General features: G+C 41.9%; 1 protein-coding gene across 1 annotated transcript in view; it reads left to right on the top strand.

The window, feature by feature from the left end:
- Positions 1–15,769, top strand: part of TMEM245 (transmembrane protein 245) — a 135,040-nt gene that overhangs the window by 46,888 nt on the left and 72,383 nt on the right. Inside the window, exon 7 of the mRNA XM_030549399.1 lies at positions 4,118–4,141. Coding sequence (XP_030405259.1) covers positions 4,118–4,141 — 24 coding nt within the window. The remainder of the gene's footprint in view (positions 1–4,117; positions 4,142–15,769) is intronic.

Genomic DNA, 15,769 nt, shown 5'->3' with positions numbered 1-15,769 from the left:
CCACTACGAAGAGCAGGAGATGCATCAAGCAGAAAGGTGTCCCATTCCACCCAAGAGAATCTGTAAGGCTAGGCAGGGGCCTTGGAAAGAATGTTTTATTTCCCTTTGTAAGTTAAACTAATAAAAAACTGAGAGAGGGTGCGGGAGAGAGCTGCTAGTGAGCTCAGAATGTCTTCAGCATTCCTTTGATCTACCAAGGGGGAGCTATGAGAAAGTAGTCTGTTCAGCTTTTCCCCTACTGTTCAGGCCCTCTTTTTCTCCTACAAGGAAGAGGGGGCATACCCCACCCTGAGAGAAGTCCTGCATGAGGCAAGGGAACACAAGCATTGCTGCTTATTCTCTGTGCCTAGCACAAGAGGTCTTGATCCATTACTTGGGCTCCTAGGCACTATGATAATACAAATAATAAACCAGGGACAACTGGGAGGCTCCAGAGGCAGCAATGAAACCTACTTGTGCATTTCATATAGGTCCTAATTTGATTAGGAAAATGAGATGTTTTTAGCAAAGTTGGCTTTACTGTCCCCTAGTTCTGCTCCTTCTGGCACTGTCCCTGCTGCTGCTAGCATCTCAGAAGAAGTTGGGTACTTCTGTAGGGGAAAAAGGATCCCAGGTGTTCTCCTCTCCCTGCCCGTACAATATTTATAGAAATATGTGTATATTTTACTCTCACATTTGTAATTAGTCCAAAATCAGTGGTTTGCTTCATCCTAACACACACTTTAAAAAAAATTCATTGGTTTCAGTTAATGTTTAAAATGGTGATTGTATAGTTTTTGTGTTTTCTGTTGGGGTTAATAAGGATAGCTCTTTAATGGCGCCAGATGGTGTTTCCTGTCCACTGAATGATTCCACACATCATTCCAGACATCTATAAATCAGGATTGTACTGATGTTTCCCTTTCCTAGTGAGTATTTTTATTAACTGCAGCCAAGATTGTTTTTATTGTATTCAAATACATATAGTCATTTAACTATTCTTGACAGAATGTAGGAGAACTTAATGTGAATGATACAAACAGGTGGGGCAGCCCTTTTACCATACGGAGTCAAGTGTTAGTGTACATCAGGCAACATACTAGTCTTACAGTTCAAACACATCTTAGCAGAAACATCTACCAGATTATGGAAATACATATAGCCATGTCAGCATGAATATAAAGAGCTTCCTAAAACAGTACTGAGAAAGTAAATGCAGTTTTATTAAATTTTACTTCCTAAAATATTTGGATTAAACCAAGAAGGGCCATATTTTTCTAAAATTAACTTGGTTACTGGAGTAGAAGTATCAACATTTTGGGGTACGTTTGTCACTATTACAATGGGAAATAAGGCATGTGGTATATAATGTTCTCTGCTCTGAGTTTTAGTGTAGAACATATATTTAATGCTTTTGACATTTTCCTCCCTATCAGTGCTGAAAACTAGAAGTCCCGTTTCCAGGCTTTTCTGTCAATCATTTGTTGTATTACTTTTAGAATGGAGAAGAGAAAAAAGAGAGAATCTGAATGAGGAAGGTTATGCTAGTATCATGTTAATTTCCCAGGCTATAACTAGGACAATAATTTTCCCTTTGTCATATTATTATAACCATTAAGGGGGGAAAGTAGCTGATCAGAATATCCTGTTTACGCTGCTTGCTACTTAATGATGAAGGAATTCTTATATTCGGATGGGAATTTTCTACCCAGTTTCTAGGCAAGTAAGATAAGGCAAGATTTTTTTGTTAAATCTGTAAAACTCCTTACCTTATTTTTCACTTATACAATATCCCATTTCCTGGGAAGAATGAGTGGAAACAAATCAGAAGCTGAAGGCTGAGGCTTCTGAAGCTCTCTTGCACTTTCCCGTTTCCATGCCTTGTTTCCATAGGAACAGATGTACCTAAGCCATACAAGTATATAGGATAACTGCATACCTTCTGTTGTGTATTGTTTGTTTGAAATTTTTGAATGTCTGTGTTAAATTGTAAACCTGTTGCTTGCTTAATAATGCTTTAATTTACGTTCTGAAATTTTGGTTTTATTTGGAACATTATCTCTTAGTTCTTGTTTACATGAGGAATTTGTCCAAATTTCATCTATGGGTGGCCAGCCACTGGTGCAAACCCCAGCTGTAGACAAGAAAAAACACAATTTGTTCTGCTGGGTTGTTGGAATTATTAATATGGGAATCACTATTCCTTTATTAAATCCAAAGGCCAAATGGTACTTATACAGTTGCTGTAAATATGCCTCAAAACCCTAACCAATAAGTAGTATACTACATCCAAACAGTAACAAAACATTAATAAGCATTTGATCAAGATATTTATAAATGGATTAAACCCAGTGTTGCTTAGACTTCTATTGGTAGGCTCCAGCTTGGTCAGGCAGGTATTAGCAATGGACCCTTTAAGAGTTTACTTTTACAAACAAGTGATGTCATTGCAAATTACTAGCTTCAGTTAAAAACCAAATTGAGACAATTCACTCTTATTTCCAGTCTTAATCCAGATAAGAGTTACAACCACCTTTCTTCCAGAGGCATTTTCTCCCCTCCTTCCTGCTGTCCAACAGTTTTCCCATTGCACCTGGGTTCATGTAGGTTTTAACACTGGTTGTGGGTTGGGGAAAGGCTATGTTGGCTCATTTTAAGACAGATATCCTCTCTACTTTATTTCTTCTGGCTGAATTGCTTATTATTTTCAAGGCCTTCCTTCTAAAGAGTCAGGATCTTTCTTTACAACACACACATTTTCTTAACCAAATTTAAGCTAATTTTAATTCTTTAATTTTATACTTATCCTACATGGAGCTTATTTCAAGCTTCACTGGTACAAGCTGCCGCTTTTATTGTTCATGCTTGGGGTTTGTATTGGTGTATTTGCGACTTCTCACCAATGGCTGGAATTGAAGAAAAGTCTCGTTGAAGAGTAGGCCTTAGAATGAGTCTCCCTCTGAGTAGTTTGGGTGAGAATTAGAGAGTAATATTTCTCTAAGTGCAAAAGTAGATGGTTGCTTGTCAGAGAAGGGCTTACTACCTGAACTTATATGCTCTGACTGCAGACAAGCACGTGTAAATAAATGTTGGTTCCATGACCTCTTGGTCTGTACATCATGCATATAAATAAATGAATGTATTTAATATTCCTTTTCATACTGATTCTCATTGGGTATGAATGCAGTAATACTAATAGGATAATAAAATTCATATGTATCACAATAGCTAACATAAAATACATTTTGCATATATTTGAAACTATATCTTATGGCCAAAGTTGGAACCTCGTTGCAATAAGCTAGTGAATGAGATGCTGATTCTTGATATCACAATAATATCATACTGTTCTGAGAAAAGAACTTTCACAAGTGTTGCACTGATTTTGACTTGCCACTGTTAATCTGTAACTATTCAAGGCATAGTGATGCTGGCTTATTAGTGTTAAGTTTTAAGTGTTAACCATATTTTTCTAGCAAAACTTAAGTTTATATTCATTCACCGTACTCCACTTTCTAAATTTTACGCATATTTAGGCTTAAAAGGATTAGATTATTGGAAAATGTCAGTAAATATTGATTTCACCATATATAAGCCAACAGAAAAATATTTCCATAGATAATGGTCAAAATTTACTCTTAGGCAAAGTAAGAAAAATGTTGCTTGAACTTATTAGTTTTTGATTTAAGGATATTTGCTTTGTATATTATGACATGTAATGTTGAGTTTGCGTTTTAATGGTTATAAAGCTTTTGCTTTTTGAATCTGTGTCTGTTGTCATTAAATAATTACTGTTTTACCTCCCCATAGTTTCCCACAACTATGAAATTGTAAAAAGATAAAAATAGGAAATAAGCTTTAAAATATTGATATCTGTTGAAATTTTTATATAATATATAAAATTGAATTTTGCCACGCCCGTGTATTTTCCTGGTAAATCCTATATTAGTGTATTACAGATTTCACTATTTCCTACTGTAGTTTACCTTTGGGTCTGAAATTATTTAATTTTCATTCTGTGGATGACTGTCTGCCTTCATTTCTATTCATACTATTACTGCATTCTTCAATAATCTTCCACTGTCGTCTTGTCTCTTTTTTCTCTCCTCTATCTCCCTTCCCTTTCCTCTCCCACAAGCTGTGGCACTGGCTTAATAAGAAGGTAAATAAAGAGATTGTGATTCCAACTAAAGGATTGTGTTCTTTTTGCAGCATGAATGCTTTTAACGTCCTGCTCTTTAGTTCTCTCTCCCAATTGTTGTCTTCCCCCTACCCACTCCCCATCTAAGCTACTGGAGGTCATATAACACCATCTGATCTATATGTATTTTTTTAATGAAATGAATGATTTAGTTAAATGTCTTGTCTTGTACAGCAGGATAGTGCATTAGCCTTTCTCCTTTGTGGACTTGGGTTCAAATAATTTTAAGATTTAAGAAAAATTTGATCTCTGACTAATCCCCATCTCTACACATCACAAAGCCAATACATAATTTGACTTGGTAGGCATTTTCTGTTCAGAGGAACTTAAGGGTATTGAAGGTCAGGACTAGGGTAAGTTTACAAAGATGTGAGTGGAAACGTCCATAGCTCTTTCATTATGAGTGGCTTCAGTCAGTGCTACTAGGCTTTTGCCTTCAAAAACACCAACTTAACTCACACATTCTTTTTCTTAAGGGAAATATAAAACACCAAATAACTCCATATTGAATCATTACTAAAGGAGATAAGGAGCACCCAAAGCAGCAACAAGTGGAAGGGAGGAATGTCCAAAACTGCTACTGTAGTTTAAAAGAAAATAATTTCCCCTCTATGAAGTTTATTAAAAAAAAAAAAATAGCCATGTAATCCATGTGACACACAATTTCATCCTTAACTCACCCTGTGTTGCTGAGGTACTTCAACTCATTTACTTCAGTTCTAAACAGTATTAAGCTACTACGCTCCTACAAATTGCAATGTTCATTGTCTATACTAGAATTTACATTAGTGCATCGACAGTGGCTGGACTCTGGGCGAATCTCCATTTTAGACAAAGTCTTACACTCTGTTAGAGCATACAAACTCCACAAGAGCAGTAAGAGATGGAGAGGGCTGCCAGTGGAACCTGTATGAAAATCAGGGTGGGAGATCTTGCATCAAAAGTATTAAAATACAAATCTCAAACATAAAATTCCCCAACAGAAAAGCATTAAGATAGACTAATGGTTGTAAATACATATTGATTTAAATGATTAAATGTTCAAACACAGTGTATGAAGGGCAGTAAGTTAAAAGGTTGTATGTTAAAAAAATAAAATAAAATAAAACCATAATAACTGGAAATCAGCTTAACTTCTAGCACCAACTTCTATTCTCATTTATCTCCGTATTGGTGAGAAAATCCAACTAGCTATCACTGCATAGAAACTCGGTGTTTACTGTTGCCTGTACAAAGTATAGTAATATAGTCTCTTTGATCAGTCACATAACCTACAGCTGCCCTTGTAGACTGTAGTACGTACCTGGAATATGATGGCTCTGGCCCATGGTGGGTGGGTGTGGGGGTGTGTGTTTGAGAGAGAGAGAGTTGTATACCCAGCCCAAAGTGGAGCTGTGGATGGAGAAGGAGATATGGTATTTTTTGAACAATTTGGGTAACAAACAGTAAAATTGAGATTGTAGTTGTGGTCTTCTGTGGAAAATATGTGGAGAATGATGAATGCATGAGATGTGGTCATTTTAGCCTGAAACGTGAGAACTATAGAGTTTCATCTCCAGCACCCAATTAGTGGATGAGTTCCCATGCAGAGGGGTGTGTGTGTGTGTGTGTGTGTTGTGGGGGGCAAGGAAGGTTTGTGTGGCTTGTTATTGAAAGATGGATGGGGAAGAGCAGTTAGAGTAAAAGGATAATTTGACCATCTTCTGACCTTTTGACATTTAGACTGTTTTTTAATTTCATCCTCCATTTCCTGATGTTGAAAGGATTGTGTCTGTACTACAATGTGCAACTGTTTTAAGATTTATAAATATGTATGTGCAACCATAAGTTGTCTTAAAGAATTTTTGTTTGGGAATGATATTACATCTCTGCAATATACCCACACAATGCACTGAGCTACCAATGGAATTTTGGTTTTAACTGTACATTTTCTTGATTCTGTGGTTTTAGACTCTTAATGTTTGAACATAGATTTATGTGGGTAGGTTTACCCTAATTTTGCCACTAATGTGACTATTAAAAAACTTTTTAAAAAATAATAATAAAATATAATTTAAAAAAAAGTAGACTCATCATGTGCAAACTATAACTTTTTAAAAAATTGAGGTTTTTTTATTTACTTGAAAAAAGTGCTTGAAACTACTCACCTTTCATTTCTTGCACCTAAATAGATATTTTGAACATTTATATCAAAATATTTTTATTTTGTAATATGTTAAGACTCCTGTGTATGCTGAGCAAATCATACATTTGTACAACTTAAATATAAAATCCAAAACCAGACTAAATTCTGACGGGCTCTTAATTTTATCAAATCTACAATTCATAAAATGCTAAGAAAGGGGGAAGATTGAAGCACAAAAGATTGGACTGCAGTTGTAAAGGCTGCTTTCCTTTTTATAACTTTTACCTTTTTCTTCTTCCTCTCAAGGAAAGTACTTAAGAGAATACTAAAATAGGCTTCTCTCTGTGCAATGTGAAACTAAAAATATGACCCATGGAGGCAGGCCAGATTTTGAAATGGTTATTGGTAACTCTGGTTATTAGGACGGGAGGATAAGAGCGAAGCTCTTTTACATACAAGCTTTCTGTAAGGGACTGTTTTTAAACTGGGATTTAGTGAGTAAGAATCACACAATTTATTACTTACTGAGCCCAAAGCATAGAAGAGATTCCAGTGGGTTAGCAAGACTTGCTCTGTATGGTATTGTTTGCAGCGTGAATCTTTTAAAAAAAAAAACAAAAAACAAAAAAAAACTTTCATTTTTGCTAAAACCAGTATCTCTGCGCCAGTGATAGCAACCTTGGGAACCTACCTAATGTAGACAGCTCCCCTGGCTACTCATCTGCACTTTTTCACTGTGAACCTGACATATCTGAGTAACTGACTTCACTGGAGCTAAATGATCCCTTTTTACAGTCCTAAAATAATTGAAGATTAAATCCTTACCAGAAAATGTATCCGAGTTGATTTATTATTTTACTTTAGGAGGGGTGGAATTAAAATAGACACTGAAACATCTGTGACTGCATAAAAGTAGTAAGACACTCATACTGGTTGTATTTTACCACAGATAGAGATATATTCAGAAATTTGTCAATATATACACTTTGCATGTATAATATATAGTTTAGTATGTAAAAATATATTAGAAAATGAGCACTGAGATACATATAGGTATTCTTTTATGATGAGTTGATTTGATTTAAATGTTTTTGTGAATAATGTACAGTGCAGTATAAAATATAGAAGGCATAATCACTCTCCCAATTCCAGTAAATCTAGATATGTCAGTCTTTTCAAAGCTAGTTCCTAGTACGAACCGTAGATTTAAAAAGCCACAATCAATTAAAATGTTCATCCCAATTACTACTTCCAAATAAATCTCTCCCGGTGAACTCATGAATATATGTATTTTGACCCTGCTTTTAGTTTTGAGGCATAATTTCAATTGTTTGTAATTTGCTTTTTTTTTTAAATGTAAAGATAAGTTTATACCCTTTCCTTCAAAACCCTGACATTTTAAGATAGTTTTCATTGACTGCATATCAGAAATCCATATTTTTAATTTTTTTTATTTTAATGCGTGAATGACCTTCTGTAGCTTAGGAGCCTAGTTTCTTTCTACTACTTGGCTGTCTTAGATGGCATGGCAACATTTGTTTGTAGCTATTGACTAACAATTAAATTAGAAGCTAAAACTTAAAAATACCGGAATAGCTGCTGACTAGTGTGTGTGTGTGTGCGTGTGCGCGCGCGTACGCATGTATTTTGGGGTAGGCCATAGAAAGGAAAGTCTCTGTAAGAATGACCTAGAGAAGTATGGACCAGATTCAGTGGTAAGTTTCAACTGGTGTAATTGATACTTATTTTTTTCCTACTGCCTCAGCATGAAAATTGAACCAACAGTGAGACTGAAGTTGTTTTTTTTTGTTTTTAAATGGTAGATTATAGTCAAGCATGTATAGGAGCTGCTGGGTGCTCAGCATTTTTTAAAAACAGGCCACTTTTATTAGGTGAATAAATATGTATTTAGCAGCCATGTTTTCCACCCAGGTTTTGAAAGTCTTTATGCACCCATGTTTTTCAAGTCTTTACGACTCTCTTAATCTCTCACTTTTTTACAGTGACATAACCAACAGCCCCTTTTTCATTCTTTGAATTTGGCCTACTGGCAATAAACTAGTCTAAGCTAATGTTGAGCAGCCAGATGAAGGAGGTACAGCAAGAGTTAAGAAGAGGCTGTAAGTGAATTTATCAATGTGGAGAGTGTGCTTTCAATTATACCTTATACACCCTTCTGTTCTTCCCTTTTCAGCTTTCCCTGGTGGTCTAACTGCAAGTAGCATAATATTAGACTCTTAGAACTTGTCTACAGTAAGGACACTGATAGTACTATCGGTTCAAGGGCTCCAGTGGGAGACCTACCTTCTAATACTCTAGAGGCTTCCAGATCAAACCAACAGTTTACACAGTGGTAAAACAACAAAAGCCTCAAGATTTGTCTTGGCTGAGACACTTGTTGCTATCAGTGGTGCTGTTGGATCAGAGCTGGCATTGGTGGAAATCTCTCATACAGTTCCCTAATGTAGATATGGCCATGAATTCAGTAGCCAGTGGGTCAGATTCAAAGGTGATATGTAAGCTTATGTGTTAAGTGGATGTATATTTTTCACAAACTGAATCTAAGTTTAGCATACTAGTGGAGGATACTTGAAATAAGAGGGAAATTAATTTAGACTTTCTTAGATTCACTTAGACTTGTCTCTGAATTCGGACCTGTGAGTAGAAGCCACAGCTTTTTTTAAACTGAGAAAGAAATAGCAAGGAAAGCTACGTAAGATAAAGTGAACATTTAACTTATTTATAACACTGTATTTTTAAGGTACTGTATCCTTTTTATTCTTCTTAGAATGCTTCCTCATGTCCATTCCATATTAGGTGTGTGTGCTCACCACATGCACTGGTGCCAGATGCTTTTCCCTCAGCAGTATCTGTAAGGGACCAGCTCTGGTGCCTCCTGGAGCAGCGCGCACATAACATGGTATAAGGGGTGCCGCCAGCTGTCCTCAGCCTCAGTTCCTTTTTGCCATCAGTGACGGTGCTTGAATGTCTGCTGCTTCAGCTAGTGTTGTCTCGAACTCTGTAGAACTTGTAGTATCGCTGCAAATGGCCTATGCCCATCAGCGATCCACATACCAGCTGCCTTAGGTGCTTAGGCATAGGGCACATAAGTGATAAGTGTTGTATCTGCAAGTCCTTCAAACCTAGGACAAAGAAGGAGCGCGATGTCTGTCTAAAAGTGCTCCTAATGCCAGCACCAGTCTTCCTCCGTGGCTCTGGTCAAGAAGCCGAAAAACGCTGAGGGGAAGATCTCCTACCTCTCGGAAGGGAAAGGAGAGGGCTGGGAGCGAGCCAAGACCTGTGCCGGGCAGCTCAACACCCCTTTGGGAAGTTGGACCCCAGCTCAAGTCGAACGGTGCAACCCATCCCATACTTTGCCTATGACTGCAGATAGCGGCGCAGGCCTTAGCCAGCTTCAGGTGCCATCCTTGAGCGGCTCGAGATCCTGACGCTCCCAGTGCTGCCCACACTGGCTCCTGCAGTACCCTGGAGTTGGGGAAAACATGCATTGGGACCTATGCGTGTATCCCCACCTCAACTGCACCGTTCCCCATTGAGAGGGGGGTCCCACCATCACTTGCCCACCTGAATCCGTCACACCTTAGGACTAAAGAGGCAGGCTCAGTGGAGCCCTCTTTGGTCCCCGCACCAGGGGCAAAGATCAGTGGACTGGAGGCATACCTCGCTGGTAGATTGGCGCAGCCTCTGAGGCACGTGCCACTCCACAAGTTCTCCGGGACTGGCCCCGATTGTCTGCAAGGGCCCAGTTCCGATCACGGGACCGATCGGTGATCCGAGACCACCAGGCCCTTATCGCCCATCTCCAAGAAGGAAGTTGCCGTATTCAGGAAGATCCTTCTAGCAACCAGCCAGTAGTAGCAAGCTGTCCCATTCGATGTACCGGTCGAGTAGTGTGAGGCATGGATCGCCATATGTCCGATAAAGATCCACCGAATGCTGTCGGTCCCTGAGACCCCAGATAAGATGACCCGGCTTGCTCTGACTTGTCGGCTTTGGGACGCAGCGCCTGGCACTGGTCAGACAAGAGCCACTGCTCTGTCCAATCCTGATTGCCAGGTACCGACCACTCTGCTTATAGTTTTGGCATGGAGCAAGGTTCCCTGACTGTGGGACAAGCCCCGGTACTTGCATATCAACACCAAAACCTGTCCTGTGGCCCTAAGTGCAGTGACTGGTTCCATGGTACCCGTGGGAGTTCTCCCAACCTTCCCAGGCTGCTCAGTCAGTGTCGGAGAGGACAGTGGCTTCAGTATCCCATCCCCCTCTGGTGCTCGAGGCTTCCGAGTGTAAGACCCCACAGTCCAGGAGGACCAAGGGGAGCAAGATGCTGGACCACCAGTGAACGTGGAGGTTGCCACAGCACCAGCCTTTTCTGGCGACGACAAGGACGATGCTATCACGGGGCCCCTCACCCAGTTCCTTAGGATGATGCCAAAGTGCACCAGGAACTTTTGAGGAGGGTTGCTTCCAGCCTGGGGTTTCAGGCTGAGGAATTGGAAGAACCCTCGGACTCTGTTTGATGTCCTCTGTTGCTCAGCCCCTGCAAGGTGGCCCTTCCACTTCATGAAGGGGTTTCCAAAATCACTAATGCCCGGTGGCAGATCACCTCTTCCCTGGCCCCTATCTCTAAGAGGGTCAAATGCAAGTACTTTGTGCCAGTCAAAGGGCATGAGTACTTATACTCCCACCCAGCTCCCAGTTCCTTTGTGGTCAAGGTAGTTAACCACAAGGAGAGGCAAGGACAACCCGGGGCCAACCCCAAAAATAAAGACTGGAGGAGGCTGTATCTCTTTGGACGTAAGGTTTATTTGTCCTTCAGCTGAGAGTGGCCAACCACCAAGACCTCCTTGGCTGATATGACTTCAGTATGTGGCAAGCTATGGCCAAGTTCAAAGGGTTGCTCCCTGAGGCCTCCAAGAAGGAGTTCTGAGCAATCCTCGATGAGAGAATGACTGCGGCCAGGGTGGCCCTCCAGACTACATCAGACACCACTGATGTAGCTGCCCACATCATGGTTTCTGCTATCTCCATGCTTCGACAGCTATAACTTCCGACTCCTGGGTCCACACAGTGGAGCAGGGTTATACCCTCCAGTTCCTTTCTACCTCCACTTCCCACCCTCCTTCCATGTCCCTCTTCAGGGACCCATCTCATGAGTCTCCTTGCACAGGAGGTAAAGGGGTTACTAAAGCTGGGTGTGGTGGAAGAAGTTCCTCTCAAATACAGGAACAAGAGGATTCTGTTCCCGGTACTTTTTAATCCCAAAGGCAGTCTGACTTATCCTGGACCTGTGACACCTCAACAAGTACCTGAAGAAGCTAAAGTTCTGCATTGTCTCCTTGGCTTCTATCATCCCCTCCCTGGATCCGGGAGACTGCTATGCCACCCTCGACTTGAAGGATGCATACTCCCAAAATAGCACTTTTTCAAGGACACAGACACTTCCTCTGGTTTTTGGTGAGGCCCCACCACTGCCAGTTTTCAGTCCTCCTGTTCGGCCTTGCGACAGCACCGAGAGTGTTTACCAAGTGCATGTCAATGGTAGTGGTTTACCTCAGGTGCCGGGGTATCCAGATCTACCCGTACCTTGATGACTGGCTGTTCATGGGCAGTTTTAGGACTCAAATCCAAAGGTATTTTGCAATACTTCAAGCCACGTGTTGCTCCCTGGGCCTCCTGGTACATGCAGAGTCAACATTAGTGCCAGTGGAAAGGATAGAGTTAATCGGAGCAGTCCTCTACTCGACCTGCGCAGGAGCGTTCCTGACACTAGAAAGGTTTCGGGCCTTGACAGATTTCATCACTGAGGTGTCCCCGTTCCCCCTGACTGCAGTCAGGGTCTGCCTGTGCCTGCTGGGCCACATGACGTCCTGCACATACATTATCCACCATGCCAGGCTCTGGGTGTGGTCCCTGCAGGAATGGCTGATGGCCTACTCCCAGTCCAAGGACCACCTGGAAAACATTGTGAGCATCCCCCAAGCAGTACTCACCTCGTTGCGATGGTGGACCAATTGCGAGGTCCTAGAGGGAATTACATTCAGCATAACCCACCTCACGCCATCGAGTTGGTGTCGGACACCTTGGCTGGGGTGCGCACCTCGGAGATCTCCAGACCCAGGATATGTGGTCCCCAGAGGAGATGATGCTCCACATAAATGTCAAAGAACTCAGTGGTCCCATTAGTGTGTGGCGTCTTCCTACCTCACCTCAGCAACACAGCCTCAATGTTCAACACCAACTGGCGAGAGGGAGTATGCTCGTCAGCTCTCTGCCAAGAACCACTCTGTATCTGGAACTTCTGCATTGACCACGAGATCCACCTGGAAGCTTGTTGCCTTCCTGGCTTCAAGAACACGCTAGCGAATCATCTTTAGGGCTTTCTCCTCTCACCACGAGTGGTTGCTCCACTGGGACATAGCCTACATGGTCTTCCAGAGGTGGGGAACTCCCCAAGTGGAACTGTTTGTCACCAAGCAAAACAGAAAATGTCATCAGTTTTGCTCTCGGCAAGGACTCCCTCTCTGATGCCTTCTTCCTGTCATGGTCAGAGGGCCTGATGTACACGTTTCCCTCGATCCCGCTCTGCCAAGAGCCTGGCAAAGATAGAGAGAGAGAGAGAGAGCGAGCGCGGGTTATCAAGATTGCCTCAGATGTCCTTGCCAGCACTGGTTCGGTACACTCATGAACCTATCAGCAGCCCCTCTCTGGCCCCTGCCCAACCAACTGGACTTACTGTCACAGGATCTGGGTTGGCTCTTACTCCCCAACCTCACATCCCTCTACCTCTCAGCGTGGATGCTGTGTGGCTGAACCCTGAGGAGCAAACCTGTTTGGAGAAGGTCCAACAGCTCCTTCTGGGAAGTAGGAAGCCCTCAACTAGACTGACTTACCTGGCCAAGTGGACAAGGTTTTCCTGCTGGGCATCCGAGGGTGGCATCTCTCCTCGCGCTCTTCCATACAGGCTATCCCAGACTGTCTGCTTCATTTGAGGAACCAGGGCCTGACACAGGGCATGACATGATAGTCAGATTCTTGAGAGGGCTCCAGATACTCTTCCTGTAGGTACAGACTCCTGTACTGCAATGGGATCTTAACTTGGTCCTCTCTAGGCTTACGGGCCCCTTTTGAGCTGCTGTGTTCCTGCTTCCATTCCCACCTGTCATGGAAGGTTGTGTTCCTGGTGGCAATGATGTTGGTGAGACGAGTCTCTGAAATTAAAGCCTTCACCTCAGAACTGCTGTACATGGTCTTCTATAAGGAAAAGCTTCAGCTGCAGGCCCACCTGGCCGTCCACCTTCCATATGAGCCGGGACATCTTCCTCTCGGTGTTCTGTCCCAAACCACACAAGACCAGCGAAAAGAGGCATCTTCACATGCTGGACGTCCGAAGGGCTTTGGCTTTTTACTTAGCACATACCAAGCCTTTCCATAAATCAGTTCAGCTCTTCATTGCTACAGTGGTTAGGATGAAGAGCCTGCCAGTGTCCTCAGAGAGGATTTCCAATTGGGTTACCTCCATGCATAAAGATCTGTTATGACCTGGCAGAGGTGCCGCCGCCGCCAGCTGTTAGAGCCCACTCGACTAGGGCTCAGGTGTCTTCAGCCTTCCTGGCACACAGCCCTATCCAGCACATCTGTAGAGCTGCAACATGGTCCTCGGTCCACACATTCACTGCTCATTATGCCATCACTCAGCAGGCTAGGAACGGCGCTGGGTTCAGTAGAGCTGTGTTGCAATCTACACATTTTGAACTCCTGCCCATCTCCAGGGGTACTGCTTTGGAGTCACCTAATATGGAATGGACATGAGCAAGCACTTGAAGAAGAAAAGACAGTTAGCTTTTCCATAACTGGTGTTTTTCAAGATGTGTTGCTCATGTCTGTTCCATGACCCGCCCTCCTTCCCCATTGTCAGAGTTTCCTGCAAGAAGGAACTGAGAGTGAGGGAGGAGCTGGCGGTGCCCTTTATACCGTGCCACTTCAGGGGTAACAGAGCCAGTCCCCTACAGATACTGCTGAGGTAAGAACTTCCGGCATCAGTGCACATGTGCGAGCCCACACCCCTAATATGGAGTGGATATGAGCAACACATCTCAAGGAACACCAGTTACGGAGAAGGTAACTGTTGGCTTTTTTTCTGTTGCTGTGTCATCAAAATCCCTAAATGTATGAGAACATTGAAAGGGCAAAACTGAACAGGATTTTCTGTAGTTTCCTAGATAGTAAATAGGTGGGAGTTGAAGCTAGTTGAAATTTTTCAGATAACTGCCCTGCTGGCAGTTGACTTCACCACTATTACCGATGAGAGAACTTGAGTGATTGCTGAAATGTTTCAGGGTATGGTGGCAAACACTGAAAATTTCCATGTTCTCTCTGAAATTTTTGCTGGGTACTGCAGGCTCTTTGAGATTCCTTTTTGCAGAACATAGTGCACCTCTACCTTGATATAACGCGGTAAAGCAGTGCTCCGGGGGGAGTGGGGGCAGGGGCGAGGCTGCGCACTCCTGTGGATCAAAGCAAGTTAGATATAACGCGGTTTCACCTATAATCCAATTGGAAATTTTTTGGATACCGAGGACAGCGTTATATCGGAGTAAAGTTGTTTAATGCAGGAACTTGCAGAACTCAACAGTTACTTCTCTTAAGTGAGTGTCACACTGTATTCTGAATGGTTGCTTTGAAATGCCAACTATGTGCCTTGTGACAATATGTGTTAAACAAGATATCAATTGTAGCAAAACCTGAGGGTAAAATCATTCATGTATATTAGGTGTTCAGATGCCCCGGTGATGTTCCAGATACAATTAGAGATTTAAAAACTATAACAATCAGTAATGGATCAATAAACCAAGTTCATATGCAGGGATAGGGATCAGTAATAGAGAAAGAGCTCCTATTACTTTAACTTTTGACATTACATGACACCGAAGAAAAGAATAGTAACTAACATTATCAGCACATCCACTGAACATATAGCCATTTCTCATTTGAAAATATTGAACCACCTGCATATTGCCTTTGAATTCAGTTTTGTTTTAAAGTAAAATTGTACAGCACAGCTAGATTTCCCCTGCTAGTTTTTTTTTAACTTGAGTGCTTTTTCTGACTTTTTAGCTACAAAAGCTGGAAAAGATAGATTTGCCCACAATAAGGTTGTGAGATCTTTATTTAATCAGGCCCCTTTAATATTAGATTAAGTGCAGTTTACTCTTTTCTAGAGTGCTCTCCACACAGCCATGTAGTTAACATTTTTCCCTCCTGAATGACACCAACAAAACTTCATGAACCTGAAGTGGTGTGATTACTGGTTGGTTGTGGTGTTCAAGCCATCTGTACTGAGTTAGACTCATAGACTCATGGTAAGGCTTGAGGTCTGCTTAGCAGCGTTAAAAATATCTATAGATATCTCATTAGAGATTTAGGTGATTAACTTCAGCCAT

Source organism: Gopherus evgoodei, chromosome 2 (assembly GCF_007399415.2).
Source record: "Gopherus evgoodei ecotype Sinaloan lineage chromosome 2, rGopEvg1_v1.p, whole genome shotgun sequence".
Classification (NCBI taxonomy): domain Eukaryota; kingdom Metazoa; phylum Chordata; order Testudines; family Testudinidae; genus Gopherus; species Gopherus evgoodei.
This window is presented reverse-complemented; position numbering and strand designations above follow the sequence as displayed.